This window comes from Lagopus leucura, unplaced genomic scaffold (genome assembly GCF_019238085.1).
Source record: "Lagopus leucura isolate 7727_CA_CO unplaced genomic scaffold, USGS_WTPT01 Super-Scaffold_100159, whole genome shotgun sequence".
Taxonomy (NCBI): domain Eukaryota; kingdom Metazoa; phylum Chordata; class Aves; order Galliformes; family Phasianidae; genus Lagopus; species Lagopus leucura.
The window spans coordinates 17965452-17992090 of NW_024962335.1; the positions used below are offsets into that span (position 1 = coordinate 17965452).

The 26639-nt window shown below is 42.5% G+C and overlaps 1 protein-coding gene across 3 annotated transcripts in view; it reads right to left on the reverse strand.

The window, feature by feature from the left end:
• The window catches only part of TBXAS1 (thromboxane A synthase 1), a 235238-nt gene extending 223644 nt beyond the window's left edge, over positions 1-11594 (reverse strand). The window contains exons 1-2 of one of the 3 annotated variants that reach the window (XM_042889527.1): positions 11382-11594; positions 8484-8681 (exon numbers count right to left, since the gene is read on the reverse strand). In XM_042889527.1, coding sequence (XP_042745461.1) covers positions 8484-8581 — 98 coding nt within the window. In that variant the 5' untranslated portion in view covers positions 8582-8681; positions 11382-11594. Of the gene's footprint in view, positions 1-8483; positions 8682-11289 lie in introns of all 3 variants that reach the window. The other 2 variants (XM_042889526.1, XM_042889528.1) reach the window with 2 other exon arrangements.
• Between the last annotated feature and the right edge of the window lie 15045 nt (positions 11595-26639).

Consider the following 26639-nt stretch of genomic DNA (forward strand, 5'->3'; position numbering starts at 1 on the left):
TAAAAGGAACCATTCTTTCCAAGAAGTCTACTTCTAAGAAAGCAGACTTGTCATCACAAACATGTGGTTACGGTCCCATGCCCTCCTAATCCCAACATATATCTCAGTTCAGCTCCTTACTCCAGCCTCAAGTTTCTGAAACATGCTTGGCCTCAACCTGCAATAATCTTCTTCCACTTCATCCGGATGGGCAGCTAGCTTCTTTTCCTTCACAAAGAACAAACACCAAACCAATATAACTGTTTTTCCCTTTTCCCTGTTTATTGCTTCCTTAGTAAACTGCCCCTCACAACCCCACAGGTTTCTGCAGAGCCATTGATGAAGCTGGTAAGGAAAGAAACTACCAAAGAAATGGATATGGACAACCTCCTTTACATTAAATGGCCCCTATGTGAAAATTCTCTGTCTTCTATGTGAAGATCGCTGTCAATTTGCACTGTTGCTTCAGCCATAGAAAATGCATGTAAAGTAGACAAATAGAATTTTTTAAAAATGGTCAACAGTTTATTCAACAGCCCATGAAAAGAGAGAATAATGAGATAGACACTGACCATCATTTTCTCAAACTCATTCACTATTCCTGTGAAAGTGAAATAAATACATTTCCAGGTTCAAATTGGAAAACACTTTCACCTCTTTCTGCTGGTTATCAGCAGTTGGCACTCTGTGAGCTCATGGAACAGTAAACTTTGTTTTTGACAAAGAATAAAAGCAAAGAACAAACCTAGAGAGATAACAGATAGGGAGAGTATCTAAAGGATTCAAATTCAAAGGGGAACTGATAAAAGACAATGTATCAATAATATGTCAATATTATATATTAAAATAGCTTTCAGGCAGCTTCATTAAATATCATATAAAATCCCATATAGCAAGACAAGGAAGTCAAAAGCATTAGTTACCGGTGAGCCAGAAATGAGGACAAAACACACCCAAAATTGATGAAGGTTGATGGACAAGCAAAATGAAATGAAGAAGAATACAAACAGGAGGGGAACCAACTCTTTGAAATGGTTGATAACTGCAGGACAAGGGGAAATGGTTTTAAGCTGAGAGAGGGGAGATTTAGGCTGGATGTCAGGGGGAAATTCTTGAGAGAATGATGAGGTGCTGGAACAGGCTGCCAAAGAGGTTGTGGATGCCCCGTGGTGTTCAAGGCCACATTGGATGGGGCCCTGGGCAGCCTGGTCTAGTATTAAATGGGATGGTTGGTGGCCCTGCCTATGGCAGGGGGGTTGGAGATTCATGATCCTTGAGGTCCCTTTCAACCCTGGTCATTCTGTGATTCTGTGATTCTTTCTTTTAATGAAGGAAGTAGTGTTTAAGGAGGCAAGAGGAGGGGGAATGCAGATTTACTTTTCCGCGCTCTGAGGAAGCTCTACCTGTCAAAACCACCCATTGATTTAACTTTCCATTTAAGCAGGAGCACAGCCAGGCTTGCAGGAAACTCACTGTCTGACAGACATGGAGTGACAGGTCTGTGCCCCTTGGAACACAAGAGGACGCAGAATTGGCTCCCCCAGTACAGGTCTGCCGAGAGGAGTTGCTGATATGCACCCTTGGGGCTCAGGGAGAGCAGAGCTCAATGCCATTTGGTGCAGCAAGGACAGAGTGTTAAGCACCTCATATTCCTCATGCAGTCAGTAGATGGAGGCAGGAGCTCCCAGAAGTTAGTTCACAGCACCCAAAACTAGACTGTGATGTGCCTGCACATTGCCAAAATAAACAAATCACCTGCCCCAAGACAAAGAGCAGATCAGAAGCTAAACCCAACATCCGAGTCCAGGAGAACTAAAGGATTCACAGAGAGAGAGAGAGGATTCCCAGGCAGAAACTGCCTAGCACAGAGACCAGAGCAACTCCCCTCTCCTGCCTGTACAACCAAGCCCAACCCAGAGTCCATTCCAGTCCTTCAGGAAAAGAAAGCAGAGATGAGACTGCTTAAGGGCTGAGGTTAACTCCTGTCACCAGCAGCACTTGTGCACATTAGCCAACTTCACAGTTCATGGGCTATGGTCCATTGGATGCTACAGCTGCAAGTGATGCCAGAAGATAAAAATGTGCTTGTTTCAGGAAAGGAAGGTAACTTACTCTTGTAGGTGCTAACTTACTCTACCTTAGCCTACAATTAACACTATAATCTCCACGCACTAAAATCCAATTGTGCTTAAGGGATAGGGAATGAAAATGTTTAGGAAAAACAAAGACCATGAGAAGCAAGTAGGCTGGAGACTGAATCCTTCACAGAGTTTTTGGGGGTAATGCTCTTCTAAAAAAGAAAAACAAAAAACCTACAACCAACAGGCACTTGAGGGCCTTCAAACAAACACTGCTGGACACACAATCTGAATTTTAAAAAACTTAAACATAAGAGGGCTCTTGATCCTGTAGCGAAGGGCAAGCAAATAAAACCAAAGTTGCCCAGACTGAAGCCTGAAGCTGCAAATGCAGTGATAGAAAAATGTTTTACCTCTCTCTCTCTCTCAAAAAAAAACAAAAAAACAAAAAAAACAGAGAACTCTGTTTACTTAAAAGAAGCATAATCAGGGCAGTGAGCAAACTTCATTCTGGATGATCAAATCTACCTTGTTTTCAGAGGAAGAAAGCATTTAGTCATTTGTGGTATGGCACTTCTCCAAACTGTAATTCAGCAGTTTATTCTGCTCCTTCTCAGGCTCACCTAGAGATGCTTGATTTAGCTGAAAGGGGAGGCCGTGTACTGCACAGCTGTGGGATCAAATTATGTTTGACGCGTTAGTGGGAATTCCAGATTTGCTTGATGTAAAACTGCGTGACAAAGACTATTGGAATCTGTAAGCTTTTTCTGTCATCAACAGCAGTTTGTTCATGTTTCCTGTTGAGTCAGATCCTTCTAGCTTCCATAATGGGCCATTTGAATAAAGGGGAGCAGAACGACTTCCAGTGACATAATGGCCATTTCAGGAAAAAATAGCTGGGATTAATAGAACAGTAAAAAAAAGAAAAAAAAAACCAACTAAACAACTTCCCTGCTTTCTGCTCCTGTGATCCTGATGCAGGAATAAACTCAGAAACTACCAGGTTGTAATATGGAAAAACCCTGCTCCTTTTCAGGCTCACCTAGAGATGGTCAATTTAGCTGAAAGAGAAGGAACCACAGAATTACAGCCTAAACCTGAAGTCAGCCACCGCTGTGGGAGGGATGTGCAAGATGAGAAGAGTTCAGCAGGCAGAGCTCAGTGAAAATGCAGCCAGAGCCCAGCTGCAGCCAGGAGCACCAGCCCTGGAGCATTCCCCGTCTGTGCAGTCGTGCTTCCTGCCAGCAGGTGAAAAGCTTGCTTAAACTTCTGAGGATTGAGATGCCTCTGTGATCTCCTCAGCTCAATGAACCTGACAGGAGAGCAGAGCAATTCACCATTAGGGATGGATGCTGGAGCTCCGTACCCAGCCTTGGGTTTCTAGATACAGAGGACCTTTGATGGTTGTACTGAGAGCTGAAATAGCTTGGGCATACATGTTCACAACTGGCACTTCTTTCAGAAAGGATCTTATACGGGATCTTCCCAGAAGCCTTATCTGCATGTTTTAGAGAGAATAATCTGCTCACCCTATATCTGCACTCAATTCATAAGCACAGAGCTCCAGTGATCAAGCATCTTTTCAAATACTGAAATGTTTAAGAAGAAGAAATTGTGTGAGATCTTGTTCCAGGTGGCATCTTGTTTTAAAAAAAAAAAAAAGTATTTTATCTCAGTTTTGCATAATTCAAGTCCCAAAAGCAGCAACTTTTTGCAAAATCAGAGCAAAGTTTTTGTTTGGGACAGGCATTCATAAGCTTTCTCTTTCATACTGCTTCCCAAAACCACAGATGTGAAGCAATGCCAAAAAAGCAATAGTATTGTAGTCACCAGTATCAAAAAACCTCTATCCTGAAATTAACTTAGAAAGAGGTCTACTACAGACATCTTATCTACTAATGAACTCTTAACACATTGTCCCCATGTATAAGCAACCCCTGCATCTAAGTGCATGCAAACATCTGAGCATAAGGAAAGGAATTAAGAAAAAAATAGACTTCGTTTTCATTTGTGGTCATCAGAGACAGCAAATACTCTGTGTCAGAACTGACATGTTATGCAATGCAGGAACAGTGCCTTGATCCAGGGAAACCCAAATTTCTCATTCTGTCTACATATTTCTGTAACATAAGTGATCATAGCACTGAATTAATGTAAAAATGACATCTTTATGAACAATTTAGCTTTTCAGAAACAGACAAGGACATTACCAGTATATATTTTGCTATGCTTGAAAGCATGTAATTAAACATGGATCTCACAAACATAAACAAACACCTCTCATCCAACCTCCAAGTTTTGAAAAAAAAAAACAGGTTTGTTTAGACAAGGGGTTGATAATCTAGTTTGAACACAGGTATCTGAATGCTGTGACAGCTTCTTCATAATGCTAAGTTTATGGTACATTAAACTTTAAAGCAAAATAAACTCCTGCTTTCATTTTATCAAATATCTTCCCAGGCAGCAAAAAGAGACAAAGCGATGTTTGCAGCTACAACCAAGCACGGGATACCCTGCTCGGGAGATCTTTGAAATGAAAATGAACAATATGTTGTAAAGATACACTTTTCAGTCGAGAATATCACTGGGATTTGTAAATGTTAACCTCATTCCTCCCTTAAGTGTTTGTTTTTATTTCATGCCCGGAAAAGAACCCTGAGTTTCACAGAGATTAAGCAAACAGAGACAGCAGCCCCTGGAATTGAGGAAGAAAGTGCTCTTAGAAGAAACTGCTCTGATAATCAGCTTGGCTAGTAGAAATCACAGAGGGTGGAAGCAACACAGACATGAGATTTTTTATTTTTTTTAAAGAGTGCTCAGTGTTGTACCTCTGATATGTACTTGCCATATAGTGTTGGCTTTTTTTATTGTCACTAAAGCAGTATTTTCACTGTCTATCACAATAATAAGGAGGTAGCAGCAGCCATTGAAGAATCCATGGTATGAGGTCCAGGGGAAGAGACTTGGACCTACTGATAGCAAGTGCTAAAGATGGGGAAGGAGCAGACAAGTAAACCCCATAGGAGTAGAAGTGAGCAGGCAGACCTGAGCAGCTTATATTAATAGAAGACAGAAAAAAAGCAGCTTCAGGTTTGTTCACCCCATTCCAAATCTGAAGAGACTGTGTACCCAAGAGATACTCTGTACTCTCAACATTAGATGAGCTGACTTGAATCTGCTATAGGAAGAGGCTTTTTAAGGTCATGTGGAGGATAAACAGAGATTATAGGCTCTGAATTAAGGTTGACAAGACACATTATCAGCATCATCCTCATATTACATTAATAAAAACATAAGAGAAATCAGGTGTGCTGTTAGACAGTGTTCTACACAGAATTACTGGCGTTCCTGATTGTACTGTAAGAGGCAGCCTAAATAATGGCCAAGTCATCCAAGTTTCCTCTTAGGACCTGTATCTGTTTATTTTTAAGCAGCTCCTACCTTTCCCAACCAACCCCTACTTCTCTCCCCATTTCATATGACCTCACCTTATCCAGAAATGTGAAGAAATTGGTCTTATCACAATTTAGCAAGATACCACCTGTCAGCTGAACTGTGATAAATCACAGCTGGCCTTACAATGCACACACTAACAGCTACAGAGGCTTAGCTGATGGGCAGCAACTCAGGGGCGGCATTTAAACCTCCAAGTAACGCCATTCACAAAATTCTTGCTAAGGAAATAGCTCAATAACACAGCAGTTGACATCACCATGTTACAATTCTAGTGTACGTTAGGTCTATCATCTCTTTTTTCAACCTACAACTGCATTTTGTTTAGCCTGTAAGCCTTTTAAAGCAAAAGAAAAGTGGACAAACTGCCTAGTCTTTGTATTCACAGAATACTTGACACGCTACAATCCCGATCAAACAGAAGCTACCAGCATCCCCAAACTTACAACAGCAAACATTAATACTTCCCTTCTCCTATGACTGCCATCCTGAAAAGCTACAACGTTGGCAGAATAAAAAAGCCTCCCCCAGAAAAGAGGTATTCAGAGGTTATTAAAAAATGAGAGTAAGGCTTAGAATGGAAACATCAAAAAAACTTGAGTAGTTATTACGTTATTAATACTACCATCACAGATTAAATCTGTGCTTTCTAACTCCTAGAAGAACCACACAACTCCACGTGCAACATGGTTGTAATAAAAAAAAAAGACATTCTCTAGAATTAGGGACCAGCATTTTATTAGCAATCTTTTACGTACTCTTTAAGTAATTCCTTGAATCCACAGTCTCAACTGTGAATGAAGTAGGCTGCGAGCATGAGTTGTTTTTCACTCATTCACTTAAATGGAGCTTTGATATGGGAAAAAAAAAAAAACTTTTATAAAAAATAAACTGTCTGAAAGTCTGAAAAATAAACACCATTCATGTAGATGTGCTTCAAGACTTATGTCTTCACTCACTGCATTTTACTGAAATAAATGGATCCAAATAGCTTAGTCAACTCAGCAAGCTTACCAATAGCTCGTGTACATTGCCCAACATGTTTAATTGCAAGTTTCAGAAACAGCACCAGCTCCTCCTTGGAAGAGTGACCTAAAGGCAGCTGTATTTAATAAACTACCCTAAAATCAACTTGCATCTGCAGATCAATAGGATCAGTGACAGGTTAGGGCATAAAACACTTCCCTTCATAAAACTCCAGTTTCCTTTACACAGCACCTTCACAGGGTTCATCTTCAGCCAGGAAAAGAGAAACAAGGAATGGTGTATCCCTACTCTAGGGCAATTTCCCACCTCACCCCTAATTAGACTTTATGAAGCTTGTATGACAGTTGACTTCTCACGGCTAGGAGCCTGGTACAAGCTTGCATTTAGTCTGCCTTTAGATCCAAGTTTATTTATAGAATCATGGAATTGTTGAGTTGGAAAGGACCCTTAAAGGCCACCCAGACCAACTCCCTTGCAATGAGCAGGGACATCCACAGCTAGATCAGGTTCTGTAGAGCCCGCTCCAGCCTGACCTTGCATGGACGTTTGCAAGGACGGGGCATCCATCACCTCCATCAGAGCAATCTGTTTCATTTATGTTGAGACAGAATTCAGCACAGAGCTTCCATGCCTTCCTTTCTACAGGAGGGCCTTTCTTATAAGAGTCTTTCTTAAAATGAAGCACAAAGCAAGGCTCTGGAGAAGCATGGATCAGAACACAGTACATTTGTACAGAGCACTTCTGTGCCTTCACAGCCCTCAGCACACCTTGACCTTCCATTTAAAGCATGGAAGCACCAGGCTCTTCTAGCCATCTCACAGGCTGCCAGAGCTCACCAGACCTTGTGCTGCATTTGAGAACCATGGCTCTCCCTCTGGCCTCTCTCCTCCTGTTTGAGCTCATGCAGATCTATGGGTCAGCAGCTAAACAGCATGGATTTACCAAAAGATCTAGTGTTGCCACTGTTTTTCCAACTAAAATTCAAAGGCAGTGGGACTTGGACCTTTGTGATGATTTGTGCAGATTTTAGAAAGAAAACTGGCTTGCTCACCTACCTGAGATGGCAATGCACATCAAAGAGGGAATTGATTTGGCTCTTCTCAGTCTCTCTAGACTCTCCCTTGATATGGAAGCGGAGCAAAGTTTGATAGGATTAAAGAATCAAGAAATGTGTACAGAAGTGATCCATCATTTACACTACTAGAACAATTGTGCTGAAATCATGATGTCATCATTATTCTTTCCTAGATCAGTTTGGGATTTTCTTCTGAAGTTCTTCTTCCTTCACTGTTTCTGAAACTATTTCTTGAATTCACATAGGAATGAGAAAACACGTGACTAAAAAGCAGGGTTTGAGGTATCTAGTGAAAAGAGTCAGAACAGCATTCCCAGATCAGCTACTTTAATTTCCAAAACAGATTATCTGGACTGGGTCGTGTTAGGTACTTCTTCCCTTCATCTCAGCATAGCTCATTGTTATGCCTACTGCACTTAACATTAGAATTGCTGTTATTCTGGTTTGTGTCCATTACTCAGTGTGGAAAGAACAAGAGAAGAAGTTCAAGCAACAGTCAAAGTGTCTGTAAATTTAAACCAAGAAACCTGGCAAAGGTCAAGTGTGCAACATAGTACAAAGAAGGGTCCAACAACACCCTGTGACAAGAGCTCAGTTTCTTCGTGATCAGCATCAGTGCTCCTGCAGCCTAGAGAAATTAATAAGAAACCAACAGTAATTAAGTCCTCAATTTTTATGACAATTTCAGTGAGCATTTGTTGGTAAAGCACTCAAAAGAAAGTCTTGCAAGGACAGAACTCTGTAAAAAGCAATGTGAGTTTTGTAAGTTTGTATTTCAACCTCCACACCCAAACCAGCATGCCTTTTGCACCCCTTCCAGCCAGCCATCTTCCAGTTGCACCTTAAAAATAGGAAGTCTCTGTAGATGTTGGGAGAACTTCAGCAGGCCCCTTTTGCCTTTACCACTTACCAGTACAGAAGAACCACAAATACCGCCAGTAAAGCCAGGGTGACTGTTGTACTGTTCACTTCTGCAGAGGCAAATGCCAGGAGATCAGAGAGCTCCATTTTCCTCCAGCACAGTGCCGGCCTTCAGTGGTGCAAGCATGCACACAAGGGAAAGTCTCCTCAAGAGCTGATAAACCTCCCACAGCTATTTGAATGACATCTGCAACAAAAACAGGAACCAAGAGAGCAAAAATACATCGAGTCAAGTATGAACTGCAAACCTTTCCTGTTCTTATGGACTGCACACTCAGAGAGAGAACTTGAAGGTTTACCAAATGGTAGGATGTAGAAATTCCCCCTCTCCTTTTGCTGACTGTCACGTCAGTAAATATTTACATATCAACTGCTTAAGACATCAGTGCGGTCAAATGGGTTTCTAGACAACAAGTGTGGGAGACTGGGGAAAATGTGGGAAAAAGGAGGGAAGGAGAGCCTGACTCTGGTACAGATCATGGAGGAAGAATACATGACCACCCATCATCCGTGTCTTAGCATGCAAACAGCAGTGTTCTGTGAAGTAATAAAACCAGAGCATTTCTGCAACAGAAAACTTCACTGGCACTGATCTCCAAATTGGTTATACTTTAAACACAGTAGAGTTGAAATTACCTAAGCTAAAAGGAGGAATTAGGGGAAAACTCTTCTAATGCGACTACTAGAAGACATACATAGAAAGAGAAACTAATGAGCAGAAAAAAACAACTGTAGCACCTGGGTAAGTTAGAGTTGCTTGCACCAGTCGCTGCATAGGTAGCACCGTTAGGTTGGACCATCTCAGGTCCACAGGTATCACAGCAAATTTTCCAGGCTCAATGCAGTGCCTCCTCTGGAGGTACTATTTGCCACAGTATCAGTATGTAGCCAGAGAATCTCTGGTACTGGGGTTAACATTAATAGAAGCATGTGCTCCTTTGTGTTTCTGCACCGTGGCACAGTCAAGCTGTCACACAACCTGAACACAGTCTGACTGCACTTCAGGAAATGAGTTGCCCGAGCACGTGAATTCCTCAGCTCTCCTCCACAGTTTTCTCTCTGCAAACCTTAATCCTATTTCAAAAATTTGATCTGGTCCAGTGAGAAAGATAAACCAGAAAGTAAGCCTTGAAACATGTCTGTATGAGGAGACCATTAACCTGTTACATACAAAGTTGCTAAACACCAGTATCAAAAAATATTGCAGATTACAACATGAGCAGCTGCAACGTACAGGTAAACACTTGCCCGTGATAAAATTCCCAGAAACTATGCAGTATCGTTTGTAACTTACGAAACTACAAATACACATATATGCACAGCAGCCTTCTCATAATGTACTGAAAGTTAAGGGAACTAAAACTAACCATAAAACTCAGTGAGAAAGAGGCAGTCTGCAACGTTTGATTCCCACAACACACCGGATGAAGAGTTGTTTCTTCTCATACAACCTCAAGATAATAGCTTAGATTTAATGTGCGAGGCTCCTCCAATATCACTGTATTACATTTCCTGCTCTTACCAGAGAAGTTAATAATATAGGTATCAAAAAAGTAAAGTCTCTAACACAATGGAGTTTAATTTTAAGAAGATTTGGCTCTACTCTAACTGAATCACTGCTATTTTTGTTCTCCGTGCTTCACAACTGCATTAATTCCCTTCCAGCCTCAGATCCTTGCAGAATAAGTAAAAGGTGTTAACCAGCTCATTGGCTCCACAGGACAGCACAGTAGATCACAGAAAACTTTTCTTATTGTATTAATGTTGCTATTGCTGTTCAGGGTCAACAATAGCTCTGCTAGCTTGCAGCTGCCAAGTTCTCCAAGAACAATTGCAACGAAACACAAGACCAGTGATGTAAGGAATTAGCGGGCACAAGCCAACCCCACTTTAAGGAAGAAAATAATTAAAACAAAAAATATTTTTAAAATATCAATATTAATATTAAATACTTTTTAAAAAGAAACAAAACAAAACCTACCACAAATATAGAAAGTAAAAAAAATAACATTCCTGCTTCAATGTGCATTAATTCTCTTGGCTTTTTAATTAAAGGTCACATGGTACAAAGGAACATAGTTAAGCAGGCAACACTGGTGGGAGGTGGAAGGTTGGGCTAGATGATCTTAAAAGTCTTTTCCAACCTTTATGATTCTATGATTCTGTGATTTATCTGCATGTGGAGTATTAATACCTTCCTGTTCAAGACAGTGGCACAAGTTCTATTAAGTTCAGCAAACACAGAGTCAAATACAGATCTTGCTTATTTTTTAAGAAGTACACTGGAGCCTTTTCCCAGTCACACTGGGAGGTAGTTGGGATGAACAGTTCTTAAACACACACATTATAATAGAAAATAGGCTCTCACATCAGCATCCAATTTGGAAGAGAACACATAATTAAGCTCCCAACAACAACAACCATCATTTTCTGCTGTTGATGTTGGAGTTTTATTTTTGCTTTGGTTTTTAATCCTCAGCACCTGTTTCTTACTAGAGGATTTTAACTTGGCACCTCCAGCCACTAAAAAGAGCAGCAGGCAGCATTATTTCCAAAACTCACCTGGAACACACTTAAGTGCTGTCCCAGAGTTTAGTACTTCAGCTTCATGAAGAGTCATAGAAATCCATCACACTTTGTGGGGCAGGGGAAAGGAATCAGGAGGGATGCAGACAGCAACAAAAACAAATTATTCTTCAGCCTTGCTTTCAGCATCCTTTCTTTACTAACAGGCCATTTACATGAGAAAAAACATTCTTAATAGCTAATTAATAGCAGACATATTTATCACCAACCTCTCTGTTGTTTATATGGAGATACGTTGCTCAGGCTGATTATAAGGACACGTAAGAACTATGGAGACAGATACGAAGTCCTCACTAATCACCTGATGAAGGAAGCAGCTGAAGCAGCAGAGGCCTTTTCCTGCTCATCTCTTATAAATCAGCAGCGCTAACTGTGCTTGCCTTCACAAGGCTTCTCCCAGGACAGCATCTACCAAAGTTCACAGTTCCTCGATGAGGTGCCATCCAAGCTCTTCTCTCCCGCGGCAATGAAAAGCCACAGATCTCCACCTCATCCAACACAAACTCACACTCAGGATATCCACCTCATCCCTCCTCCCTTAGCGTTGACATTGCTGCAGACTTGGAGGTCCCAGCAAAAGCCAGATCTACAAGACAGAAGTAGGACTGAACTTTAGCATATATGCATGTTTGCAGCAGGAAATATTAAAAAGGGAAGTACATTACTACACTACATTCAGAGTATAAGCAGTTGAAGTGTTCCTCAACTAAAACAGAAAAAAAGGCTATCCGGGTTTTCCAGGAAATGTTCATACATTAGATTCCTGTCTGCTCTAATTCCAAGAATTTTTTTTTTTTGTAAACACTCCTGCAAAACAATGTGTTTCAACTTCAAAATTAATACAGGTGTGGCAGTGAGCCTCAGCAATGCCAGACATAAACAAGTATCTCTCAGACATGAAATACAGAGCTTATTAAAAAGCAGGGTTAAAGACATTCTCAGTAGACCTAAATCACATTAAGGATTTTGACCAGTCTTCAAAGCATACTGAATGGAAAATGTACTCTCATGTATTTCAGAGGCTAATGACTAACCAGCCTGACTAACCAAGAACTCTTGTTAATGACCAAAATCAACTTCTCTCATGCTATGCTACCTCATACATTTTAGGTCTATAATAACCTAATTAAGGCCGAGCCATATCAACTTCACCATAGATGAAGGAAGTCTAGAGAGGTGTTAAGTTTTAATTTTATAGCAGTTCCTCTCTATAGAAATTTGTAGCACAGTCTTTAGATCAAGGAAATTGTGTTATACAGGCAGCTTAGCCACAAATTACTGCAAATGAAATACCACAGAACAGCTTAAAAAACATGAGATTAATCGGAGACTAGTTTACATGTAAGCTTTAACAAAGCCCATGTACAAAACTGTGTATGTATATAACATTAATTTATCTTAAAGACAAAAACCTTTCCAAAGCAAAAATGAATTATTAACATCTTTAAAGTAGATCAATCAAAAAGATCAAAGGCACAGTTCTCAGAAGCTTTTTTTTTTTTCTTTTAATACATATGTTTAAAACAACTTTAATAGCCGAAGTCCTGGGAATATTAATGTATTACAGCAGAGGGATTTACAGCTGCCTTCTATGACTCCATTATTACTATCCCTGTGTAAGGAGATTGGCCAAGCAGATTAATCAGGTGGTCTTAACCCCCTGCACGATAAGCTACAACAAACTACTCCAAAGATAGACCACTGAGGCATCAGAGCCCAGATCAAAAGATCCTACTCTGAATTCCAAACGTCCAGGAGCACTGAAAGGACACCATGGACTCGTGGAATATTCTTGAACCACCCTAAATAAAATCACTCCAATGAACTGGATCTCCAAAGGGCGTACACTGCAACCATGAAACCACATTGAGGAAGCTGCTTTCATGAGACTTCCTACTGAGAAACAAAGATATATTTTTATACTTAAATTGTTTCCCTAAGTCAGAACCTGGCTATATTAACATAACTGCTTCTCAGAAGAGGGGCACCTAGCCTAAAATTCCAGGAAGGCTGAAATGCAAACTTGCACTTCACCTACAGAATTAATCTTAGACAACTAAAAATTTTGGTACTTCAAAATCAATCAATATCACAGGGGCTAAAAAACCTCATTATGCTAACCAAATGTAGTACCACTGCACTAAGTCCCCTCTAAAGAAACAAGCTGTGAGATATCCTATTTATTTCAAAGAACTCCACTTAGAAATAGCACAGATTTTGTGGTCAAAAGGAACATCAGTTTCTTCCTCTTGCTGTGAGGCTCAGAATGAGTTTCTAAAATAAAGTTACCTTTGCTAATAGTGACATTAAGGTCTTGAAGCCCCAGTGAAATTCCAGAGAAAGCAGAAATTAATGCAACATCTGCTGCCCAAGGCCAGGCATTTCTAAGCAAATTGGCATTATTAAATAATCAGTAACTTGTTTATATTTCTATAGCTTGCTTTAGAAACATTGATTGATTCAAGCAACCCTATAATTTCATTGTGCTATAAAGTTGACTGGAGATAAGTAAGGATTTATGTTCATGAATCAATAGTTCCACGTTGATAGCAAAAGCCAAAGAACCCTGCCTACACAAGCCTTCTAGTATCACAAAGCCACATTAATGTTTGTCTTAGTAACGATATCGCGATAAGAAACAGTAAGTTATAATTCACTGTATGAAGTTCAATTTGTAAATGCCAAGAAAAAAACATCTAACGTTCTCTGACTGAAAATTTACTTTAGATGGCAAACTCAAGGCTTGAATTCTCCAAGCTGTGTCTGAGTGCTGAGCCACAGATCAAAAGAACTGTGAAAATTTTTACAGAAGCACCGTGTTCTATAACTTAATTAACTAAATAGTTCTTATCAACTTCTCTTTCACTTACCAGTCCATGGAATCAACACCAACACATACAAAGATCAGTCCTTTCCTGTGCTTTGCAAATGGAAAGATACAGAACGTTGGTTTTCTCCAATTAACAGAAAAATTTTGAGAGCTCAACATGCTCTGTAGCTACTACATTCCCCACCTTACCTCACCAGCTTGCACTTCAATAATTTTATTATGGAATCCTTTCAGTAGGATACAGAAAGATTTCTTAAGAGAAAAAAGAGGCAGCAACTTCAGAAACAGCGAGCCTCAACATTGCACTGCTCTGAGCAATGGCTCCTGAACTTCCAGCTGGACAAATCTTGACCACTGAGTCCTTTGAGTCATCCGAATGAAAGAAAATGGATTAGAGACACAAACAGGAGGGACAAGGGGAAGAACAGCAGCCAAGAAGAGGTAGGGCTGAGTGCATTGTCCTAGAGTTGCTGTGAGTGGATATGATGGACTGAATTCCCAAGTATGAACTTCATTCGGATTCCTGGGAAGATGTTGTAGGTTGGAGATCTTCAGTGAAGCCACTCACAATAATAAAGACCTATCAGTGCTCTCAGGCAACTGACAGACTGGTTACTAAGGCCTGAAACAGGTGAAAAGATAATGACAGACACAAAAGAACAGGGTATGTGAAAGAGAAAATTTACTGAAACGGTGCATTTATCAATACCTTGTTGGAATTCAAAATAACAAAAAGGAAAAGACACCAAAAGTCTCAGAAATTGTAAATTCAGATGAGGAAATGAAACATTCTTCTGGCCAGGTCTCCCGCTGTTGTTTTTTTTTCAGATAGCATGTGATTCCAGAAGAAGCTGCACAGATATCACAGGATCGTAGACCAAGAGAATCATAGGGGTTGGAAGGGACCACTGAAGATCATTGAGTCCAAACTCCTACGAAAGTATGTTTCCAAAGATAGGTTCCACAGAAGAAGAGTCCAAGTGGGTTTTAAATACCTCCAGAGATAGAGACTCAACAACAACTCAGGGCAGCCTATTTCAGTGCTCTGTTCACATGAATGAATGAACAGAGAATGTTCCCACGGATTATGATAGCCTTCAAGCTGACTAGGAATGGTACAATCAGGTCCCAGCTGGGAACTGCAGACGGTATCAGATCTGCCTGTATGCCTTACCTCTCTAACTGTTGAACATCGGAGTGACTGGATGCAATTAACACTCTGTTGTGAATAAGAAAGCAAAATGAAAGAGAAAAAGAATGTACAATGAATTAGACAATACAGACATAAAGAACAGGGTGGGCATTACAATTCGAGCATTAACATCATCTAGTCTCAGTAAAGAAGGAAGGTAAACCATCAAGTAGAAAGCAAAAAGAATGGTCAAAATCAAGCAAGCCAGAACAATTCTATTGCCATTATAATGATTTTGAAACTTCAAGAAGCCCAGAAGCTACTAGTTTATATCCTCACGTTGAAAGGAGATACAGCTGCAAATAGACTCAACATGGCAGTTCAAAGTAATTGCTAAGGATGACTCCAGCTCTTCAGCAGTTCTCTACCAGCATCCACAGAGCCTTACTTTTAAGCTGCAATACAGCCCATCATGGTACAGAGGAAGCTCTTCTGGACAACACTGAGTGCATGGTTTCTGGGATTCTGCTCAAGCTCCTTTTTGAGACAGGCAGGGGAGGCTGGTACCCTGTTGACTCTCTTGCCTTTGGAAATATTTACCATGTTCCCCAATGTAAACATTGCAAAATACCTATAATTGCAGGGTGAAAAATCATGTCAGACTCTTTCAGATGGCTGTAAGAACACAAAATTCAGGGTGCACTGAAACACAGAGAGCCATAGTGACAAGACCTAAGCGTTTCTACGCTGTGGGCCAATCACAGAGGCAATACAAAGTACATTGAAAGACTTATCTGAACATCCGCCCCATTCAGGGGATATTCTCTATCTAAATTCATGCATCACATGATGAAAAATTCTTGGTAGATCGTGCCCAGTATTCCCAAAGGCCTTCTTACCCACGTGAAAGAGCACAAATAACTAACATGCAAACTGTAGCCTCTTGAATGCTACAGAAGTTGTATGAAACAAACCTATGGCTTTGCTCTAGTTCAGCCTTTTGTAGCCTCCAATTCATCATTTTTTTTCCCTGCAGTCCTTTCTGCTGGCCCCTTGTGCACTAATTCACAGATCAGAATTCCCTTCAGCTCCCTCCCACTCATTCTCAGCAGATATGTTACAACATACACAGGCATGCATAACAGGTGAGGGGGCAAAAAAAACCAGAAGTGAATAACAAACTTACACAATAACAAAACCAACATTTCCATATCTGAGCTCTTACTGCAAATCTTGGCTTACTTTTTTTTTTTTTTTTTCCAAAGTGCCAGTTCTTCATTTGTACAATTGTGACAAATACAGGTTTTACTGGGGGCAAAGAGGGTCAAGACCTTACAGCAAGAAAAACGATTTTCCAAAGCTATGAAACTCAAAAGGACCAGGGCCAAAATCCTAATTAAGCTATTTTAATTGCTCAATTAAAAAAAAAAAAAAGCATGTTTTTCCTGCAGTCTCATGAATCTGAGAGTGAATTTGTGATTTCTAAATGCCTGAGGTTAGAAGTACTTCCAAAAGGGCATGAACCCACTAAGCTGACCCGTTAGCCACAGGAAAAGAGGTTAAGTGGAAGACTAAGTAAGGTGGCATGTGAGCTGAAACAGCAAGAACTTAGGCTCAACAAGATTTCAGCCCTGCTGATGCTCACGTTAACCTGTTCTCTCAGACTGATACATAGATGAGATCCAAGCCTAACACTCACAGTGAGTGCGGCCTTCTACCTCTTTCCTATCTTCTGCTGCCAACTGGCAGATGAGCCCAACTCTAAACTGTGACTGGGTTAATGAAGAAATAGGTAACCTTCTCAGTTTCACTGGAAAAAAAAAAAAATCGTATGGAAAACAACTTTAAGCCATCATGCTTTGTCTTGTTACTGGCTGCTGATCAAAGCTTGGGTTCGATTTGGAAAACCATGGCCCTGTGACAATCTGAGAGGAGTGCTTTGTCCTCACCACAGAACCTAACAGAGTCTTCAAGCTCCTGAGTGCCTTGGGTGTTGTTTTTTTTAAAAACAATTCTTAGAAGTTTCTTTCTACTCCAAACATGCTGCTGCTTTCCTTACCTTCACACAGTTAAGGACAACAAGCTCAAGCAAGGCATTGCAGTGATAAATCTGCTTTAGTTTGAGCACGGCCAGCACCCCTGGCACTACCCACAGTTAACTTCAGCTCTTCTCCTCATTATCTGAAGTGTTCTTTCCAACCCAGAACACCACCACTCACCAGCACTGACACCTTAACCTGCTCTCACAGTTACATTCTCAAAGCAACCCAGCTGGCACAGTGTGAGCTAGTAGGTACCAGCCAAAATTTCTTCTAGACGCTAGCTCAGAGAGGCAGATCCTTTAGACACATACCAACAACTACACCCCTGTCCCAGGTATGCTGGAATTTCTGTACATGAACACTATGGAGATACATAGCTTTTCTAGAGAAGAAATCCCACAGAGGTCCCCCAGTGTATCAGGCATTGCCTCAAAAGCCCTGGCTTTGCCTGTGGTAGCTCAGGCTACAACAGCAACCATGCAATAGAGCTGGACTAATTGAGACAGCCTGGGGGTGAAGGGATGTTATGATGAACTCTAATTTATTTCCCTTACCCTAGTAAGCAAAGTGACACATGAATGCAAGATGCCAGATGGAGTAAGCTGGCTGGAAATGGAGAAATGCCTAGGGTTTCAGGAGGGACCTAGATTTATGCAAGACTTGAAGCCAAGGGCAGAAATGGTAGAGACAGACAGGACTAAGACCTCCCCATGCATTTGATGAGGTATAAAATCTACTGATCATCTCTGCCCCGTCTTCATAGTACCATAGAATTGTTAAAGTTGGAAGAGAATCTTAAGGGTCATCTTGTCCAACTCACCTGCAATGAACAGGCACACTCACAGCTAGATCAGGGTGCTCAGAGACCCATTTAGCCCGACCTTGCTTGGATGTCTGCAAGGACCTCTGAGCAACTACCTCTGTGCAACCTCTTCCAGTGCCTCGACACATTTAGCTGTAAAAAACTTCTTATGTCCAATCTAAATCTCTCCTCTTTTAGTTTGAAGCCACTTCCCTTGTCCTATCATAACAGACCCTGCAAAAGAGTCTGTCCCCTTGCTTCACACAGCCCCCCTCTTAGATAGTGAAAGGCCACTTTCAGGTCTACCTGGAACCTTCTCTTCTTCAAGCTGAACAGCCCCAGCTCTCTCAGCCTGTCCTTATTGAGAGGCGCTCCAACTCTTGCACTACTTTTGTGGCCTTCCTCTGGACACGCTCCAACAGATCCGTCTCTCTCCTGTACTAAGGACTCCATGTCTGGACATAGCTATGTCATTACTGAAGGTAGCCACGCAGGACCTACCTTTGTTTTCCACTGGCCAAGTCTGCAAAGCAGCTCAGCAAACCCATAGAGGCAGATACTCCAGGGGCCTTGCACGTGCACATGGAGCTTTCACATGGGTTGCCACCAGGAATGATGCAGCTGTGAGCCTGGTGCAGGCAAAGGCACTCTGTCCTTGTATCTGAGTGGAGAACTCCAAGGGTAAAATATTGTTCTTCTCTTAGTAAATGTAACTCCAATTAACCTTATTGGACTATTGTGGGTACACTGAGAAGATTACACTCTTTAATGTGCAGTTACAGTTGTATTGTAAATGCAACATTACATGTTTTCTATTATGGTTCAAGACCACTATGCTCTTCAAGACTGTTATAAACCTCAGAAAACAGGGGTTTATAATGGAAACACTGAAACACTCACTCTAAAAGCCCCGGCAGAAAGGAAATATAGCTATAAATTCAGCTTCTGTTTTCTAGCATACACATTGACAAGGTATGAATAATATGTATTGTTACAGTTAGAACAGACAGATGAACACATTGCTCAGGGTAACCTTTGTTGCAAAAGTGGAGGCTGGAAAAGGCTCTAAGTGAAAAGAGCAACCTTTTGTCTTGTCTTTAACAGGGTTACTACAATTGCAATAATGACAAAAACAGAAATTTAGTAGCCTGCACACTAAGGCTGATTTCTGATTGCACTACAGCTGGATTCTGAATGCACTGTTCTTAAAAAGGGTGGGTGACATTTTGGTAGCCCCCCACATCCATTCAGCCTCTCTATTTTGGAAATAATTGACAGTTTGGATACTGTTGAAATGACATGGCAGATCAACTCACCAGCTATTGCAAATCTAGCAATTACTGAACTTGATAATGTAAAAAGGCACTGATCTGCTTGGCAAGAGAAAGATGGGCAGGTAACAGCACTATTGCTAGGGCTGTCATATTTGGGAATTTCTTCAGATATTAAAGCAACTGCAGCAGCGGGTCAATATGATAGCATTAGCCACCTCATGCTATTTGATTTCTGATGTGTAACACAAATGGAAAACAAAACCACTCTTAGGGAGGTAGATTGACGTCAGGTGAAACAGGGAAATCCGTGCCCATGTTAGATGCAGCAGGGGCATACTTGATATCAGCATGCAAGGAAATGCTCCAAACACAGACAAGTTGTCAGCAAATACAGTCCCTGTTGTTGTTTTTTTTTTACTAGTGCTGCTCATGCATGGGAAAAAGGTACTTGAATGCATAGGGGGTACTTTCAGTTTCAGTGCCACTTCCCCAGAAGGTTATTTTCTATTATATATGCATTAGAAATGTCTGACACTATAATCACTGGGAACATAGGATGCACCAGAAGCCTGTGAGAAGCAGCCAACACAATAGTGTGAGTTTGGAGCTTCTTACCAACCCTGCTGCTGACAGTGCAGCATCCCCATCTGAGATGCACAACCCCTCCTGGTGGGTATGCATTCAGGAGCACTATCCTTAGCATTCTTACATTCGTTTGCTTCATACAGGACATCTGCTTGTCATCTTTGTGCCACCTTCTAGCATCAGTGCCCATGGTTGTGCAAGCCCAGCCCACATCTGTACCTCCATGCTGACCTCGGAGCAGGAAGGGAACAGCCTCGCTGTCCGGACCTGTTCTGCACTTGGCAGCCTTTGCAGTGATTAACGGCAAAGCTTCTTTATTACCATTAAAAGGGCAACACAGCTCTTGGCAGAACTGGGAACTGCCTCTTGCATTGTGAGCCCTTCCCTAACACTAACTCCTGTCTTTGCTTCCACATCCTTTCATTTAAATAGGGTCTGGCACCAGCAGCCTTAGCTAAAAAAATCCACGTTGTTCCTGCAGTATATGCAGTCTTCAGCATCACCGTTAAACTATTTGTAGAAAGGAATACAGCTGTGTCATTCAGCCCAGCACCCATACATGTGACGTGTATTCAGCCCTGGGAGGCCAACAGAACATCCCTGCACCAAGGATTTCCCAAAGCTCTCTGAGAATTTTGCTCTCAGGCATAAGGACCAGCAGCAAGGCAGGGGGAGCTCCCAGGGCAGCCACCAGGATCCATGAACATACAAAGCTGCTTCTCCTCCTTGAACTCTCCTGATGGCAGCATGCAGCCAAAGCGTTTCCAGTGTTTCCAGTGCTGGTCATGGGGATCGGTGCAGCCTGGGAATTGCAGCTGCCTATAGCTCTGCCACTGTGCAACAGCAGCAGCAGAGACATCGAGACAAGGAAGTGTACGCAGGAAGAAGCTGCTGCAGATGCTTACGCTAAATTTATGTTTGGCTATTTCTTTCTACTGAGACCTAGAAAGTCGAGTTAAAATGAAGAGGGAAAAAAAAAATACGCAAACAAAAAGGAATTATAAAAGCAAGCTTAAAGAGAGCAAGAAGTTGGACGTCATAAGACCCTTATTCACTAGAGAAAGATCTCCAGTCCCTACAGAGAGTGGGGTTTCCTCCCTGCATCTTTCCAAGACTGAATGAATATTTATTCCCACTAACCTCCCAGCACAGCCAAGCAGCCGCTCTTCTGACCGCAGCTGCAGGGAGAATGGCATCCCTGTGCCACTGCTGCCACGTGCTCGCGCTGCAAAGGCTGCTGTGAGCCAACCCCAAGCAAGATGGGTTGCACAGGAGCAAAAGGGCAACGACTGCCGGCCCGCAGCAAGATGCCAGGACGGTTGGTAGGGCAGGGGGATCTGCAGCCCCCCTCCTCCAACTCCACAGCAAACGCCGGGAGATCCTTACCTGGCTATTTCTCTCATGCTTCTCCCACCGGTTCCTGGTTTGGCTGCCAGCAGGCAGCTGCACTGCAACACCCCGCAGGGAGCGGTGCACAATGCGGTCGCCCTGCCTCTCACGGCACACACAGGTACCTGGGGAGCTGCCCCGGCGCGGCAGCCGGGCAGGGCCCCCGCGGGACTACATCTCCCAGAAGGCCTTGCGCCTCCCGGCCCTTGCGGCCCCCGCTGTCCCTCGCCGCGCACTATGGGGGTTGTAGTGCCACGTCCTCCGCTGCCGTGCTCCGTGTCCTTGCCGTGAAAGGGCTTTGCGTGGCTGCGTAGTGGAAGGAAACAGGCACCCTGACATCGACTGAATACGTATTTTAATATATATATGTGTGTACACATACAAAAGCAAGAGACAATATGTATTTTTGCCTACAGTAAGGGGAAAATGGGAAGTGTGGATACTTGCAATGCTCTTTTTGATTCCGGAGGTGGTTGTTTCACTGGGAGGGGAAGGTGGCTGGGGGGGGGAAGGGGGAGGATTAAGGAGGAGGGGGGATGAAAAAGGGATGACAAGCAGCTATTGCCAAATAACTTCATAAAATCAGATTGGAGAAACTCAAATGTTTCCATGCACTAATTTGTTAATGACTGGCCTCAAGCCTTAAAACGTGCCCGTACTTAACTGTATCCTCCATTGAAGTGAATGCAATTGAATCTCATACTCCAGTTGTTCCAGAAACTAGAGGCCTCTAGAAATTATAAGCACGGCTTAGTAATGGTGAGATTTTAGAAGTAATTACAGGCTTACCCACATTCGGAGCTGCTGCACAGCAGCTTCCCTTGCACTACTCCCCTCCCCTGTTCTAGGTGTGTATTTCTCACTCATTTTGCTCTATTCTGAATTTATTTGCACCATTTGGGCTTTCAGTTCACAAGTTACCTTCTCCTGAACTAACAGACCTGTGCAAGGTGAGCCTAAACTGCACACTCTCTTTTAACTTGTGTTTAAGCCTTTTTTTAGGTATTTTGCCCAAAGAAGCTGTGGATGCCCCATCCCTGGAGGCATTCAAGACTAGGTTGGATAGGCCCTGAGCAGCCTGATCTAATGCCTGATTTAATAGTCAGCAACCCTGCCCATGGCAGAGGGCTTAGAACTACATCATCTCTAAGGTCCTCTCCATCCTAAGCCATTCTATTGTGCTATGATGATGATATCTCCCCAAAAGCTGGGTATTTATTTTGAAGACCAGAAGCTCAGGAAGTCCTGAATTTGGGAGATCAGTAGGAACACTAAATGCTCTGAGGTTCTCAGAAAAGTTTAGAAACACAGCCCGATTTTCATAACTGGGATCAAAATATTTGTTTTCCTGACACCATCAGGAAAACTGAGCTGAGGGGAGAACACTCTGATTTCAGAGCCAAATCTCTCAGTAATTAGCCCCCGCGCATAACAAGTTTTAATGTTAATTCATGGAGAATATAAATAACACTTATAATCTGTCCAGATTATAGTCTCCAAGCTTTAAAGTTTTGCCCAGGTTTTATTAACTGCACATGCATCAAAAATGTGAAAAATGTTCATATATAACCAGCCAGAGAAGTTCTTCCAAGACCAGAAGTTATTAAGCTCATGGACATACAAACAGCTTTCTATTATCTGAGACAAAGTAGAGGAGGAGAAAGGGTTGTTTTCCTAGATGGAAAATAATAATCCAAGAGCCATGCAGGAGATTGTATTGCACAGACATGGCACTCAGGAAGACTCCTTAGCTCTCACACCGTGCTGAGCCAAAGCTGTGTGGCTTTATGGACACGTTCCCAAATCAAGAAGACTTCCAGGTCCTGGAGCATGATACAGAGGCACCAGGGAGTGCTGCAGAACCGCAAAGGACCTGCACTGCTCAGACAACCTACTCTGTGGGGCTGATGGGCAGACGTAGGGCATCCCTGCTCGTGCCAAGCCACTGAATGCTGCCAGAGCTCATCTGGACCAGGAGGAGTTCAGCTCTGAGCAGGGCTCTGTGCCTTGTCCTGTGCTCCCAGAACAAGCTGGCCCACACAAATTGCATACTTAATCCATAGCCTGGATAAGCCTTCCAGGATGATTAAGATTCTACAGTATGTGACTTTGAAAAGTAAGGTTTCATGGACTCACTAGAAAAATGTGAGTTTTGACCTGGCACTTTTCATTCTAAGAGTTCTGAATAATCTTTTTTAATGTAGGTTTAGAGAAGAAAAAGAATAGAAAAGAATGTGTTCTTTTGACTTCAGTTCAAGTTCAATTGATACAAAATCTATTAATCATTGGCATGTAATTTACATTAAGAATGCCTGTATTAAGGCAGGGACATAGAAAAGCTGGGATGGATTGCTTTCTAAGATCTTGTGGCATTAAGGCTGGAGCTGTGTTTATTTTTTTCTTTGTTCTGAACTCTGTAGCATTCAGTTGACTGAGGCAGTGTCTCTCGTTATAAATGAGCTGTTTTAAACTGCTTTTGTGAACACACAGGATTATTACTTACCCCAACAGGTACTTTGTTAGTCTCTGACTCTGCAAAGACTTGCATGACTAAATACACTGTGAATAAGTCCATTGAAATTGCTAAGGTCTGTCTACTGTTTTCATCTTCCTATTTCCCAGCACAATTAAGGTCTCAGTCATCTATTATTTGCAAGAATTCACAGATAAAATCTGAATAAAGAGGAAGCGTGGATAACATAGCACCAGACCCTCATGTTGTTCCACTGGCACAGGGAAATCCACTGGAGACTCAACTTTGTGCAGACATCACTCTGATACTGGAGGGATGCCCTTCTCTGCACCGAGGGAATGGCTGCTGAGTGAGCCCAGCCATCCCTACTGCAGAGCTGGAGGAGATGCCATCTGTGAGGACCACAGGAGGGTGAACACAGCCCTTTTCCTCTGTGGAAAAGAGAAGCAAAGTCCAGGTGTAGCCATTTCCCAGTAGCAGAAGGCAGGACAAGAGGAAAAATGATTTAGTGCCAGGGGTGCCAGAGCTAAAAATCCCCGTCTTGCACAGGGGAGCTTTCTTAAAGCCTGTGCACACAAGCTGTGGGGCTCCAGCCTGTCTCCTCGCACAGAAATGAGCAAGTCAGGCCTGCAAAACCACTCAGCTGCATACATGGCAAAGGCCTTCTGTGTGGTTTCAATATTTTGGGAAGACCTGAATTTCCTCAGCAAGCTCACTTAAACACATCTCAGCACACCCCCAACAGCATGCTCCTCTGAGGAGGGCATTTTCACCAGGGTCTGCCTGATTGCAAGTGAACCCTGAGAGAAGCTTCTCAGTCAGCAGATGTGATGGCCTGCTAGACGCCAAAGCAGAGGGAAGCTGCCGGGAAACCAGTTCCTTGTTCCAAGGGCGGGGTGAAGCGCCATCCCCTGCCTGCGGCCATTGCGGGCAGGCGAAAGGAGGCCCGGGCTAGCCGGGCTGGGTGGGCAGCAGGAGGCATGGAGGCTCCGCCTTGTTCCTGCCGGTAGATGGAGCAGGCCTGGCATGGGACGTGAGAGCTGCTGGAGGCCTGCTGCCTCCATTCTGTGGCTTCCTCGAGGCAGCTCCTTCCTGGGCTTTCCTCCGCTGACTGGAGGCTCCATCCCACATCCACAGACACGCTCCCTCTCTCACAGTTTGCCTATGGAGAGCTCTGGGTAGATGGAGATCATCCGCACCTCTGTGTTAACCTTCTGTTTCTCCCAAACCAGTTCAGTGTCACTGTCTGTAATGGCCAACTAGGATATTTTCTGCTCGTATCACTGTTCTGTTGAGTTTAAACCAGGATCAACGTGAAAGATGGATATGTGCATGTCAGTTCAGCAAATTAAACCTACAGAGCTAAAAATGATCGGATTCCCAAGGTGAAAAATCAGAGGTGGGGGTGGAAATGGAGATGAATTACTCTTTTCCTACTCAGCCTTGGACATGGGAATTAATGGGAAAAGACAATATTAACTCCCTGCCCTCCTTCTCTTGCCTTAGGGCCTTGGAGAGCCAAGACTGATTCCCTGTGACGCCCATTTCTTTGCCCTCTTTCACTTGCTTTTTAGCAACACAAAGAGATGCTGGTCCTTCTGCAGCTCCTACCCACCCTACACATTTCAAGCTTCAGAAGCCAGAGATAACACACCCCGTGACTGGCACACATCAGTGCACTGCTCCCACCTCATGATGGCTGTAGATAGCACAGGAGGATAGAGGTGAGGAGAGCCCCGATGGCTGCATTTTCATCTTTGAAGAGGAATGTGTCAGAGCCCACTGCCTCAAGGTAGTCAGGACATAAGGCAATCGGGGCGTGAGTAGCAAGGCAGCTCTGGGTTCTGCTCAGCAGGCAGCACTCAGTGGGCATTACAGCCAGCTAGCAGATAATGCAGGCATGGTGCCGCTAATGTGTGCATGCTTCGATGCAAACATAAAGACTGACAGATTATCCTGTGAGTGATGTTAAGTGCTGTGCAGGATACAGCATACTGTAAAGAATATGCACTTATTTGCAAAGAGAGGCGTTTGCAGGTAACTTCAATATTTACGCCACATACTTCCCTGTTTTCCCTTTTGGTTTTCATTATTCCGCTTTTTGAAACCAGCTCATTATTGTTCCTCAAGGGAGTGGGAATATTTTCTTTTCCTTATTTTTCAAAAGCAGTTCTTTTGTTTATGTCATACTTATGATCTCCACCATCATTAATTAAGACATCACCTGGTGTTATGCCCACAGGGGCAAATACAAGGCTTTGTAAATGGAGAAGTACATCAGTAGCTCATTTGTTTAATAATGGGCTACACATCTGAAGCCAAAAAGTAGTTGTGTGGCCTTGGTTTCTTCCAAATCTACCATCCTATTGTCATTTATTTTAGCCTATTGGAGGAAAAAAAGACGATCAAAAATCCTAAAAGCTCATATCTGAGAAAGAACGGCTAGAAATCAAGACAATTTCTGTTGTCTTATGCTTTTCTAGGGGCAGAAAGAGGTCTGCTGCAGAAAATATCTTTGACATAGATATTTGACTGTTCTGCTGGACAGTAAGGAATAGAATTTTATGAAGTTTTTATGGGGTATTAAAAATCCAAAGTGGCCAAGTTTTCTTATGGAAAAAGTAAAATATTTAAGGTTTGAACAGAGGCACCATCTGCACGGGAGCGACCCCAGACCGATTGACAGTGTGTGAGTGTGTGTATGTGTTTCAAAGAGACATTCTTTATTTCAGTTCCGTTATAATTCTTTTAAATATTTATTACTGGAATGTAAATTGTGCTGAAAACTGAGGTCTTTGCTTTGGAAAAAACAGACAATCACCTACCATGGGTGTTGTGGCTCAGTGGAATATCCAAGTCCCCCTTGGAGAAACAAAGGATTCGGTTATATAAACAAGTCACTGTGTTGAATTATAAAAGTGAAAAGGAAAAAAAATACCCCAAACCTGCTGACTGCTGGTTGAACTACTCCTTGGCTATGTGTGAACTGAAGTTCTGCAGATCTAGCAAGAAGCAGGAGCAATATTAAAATG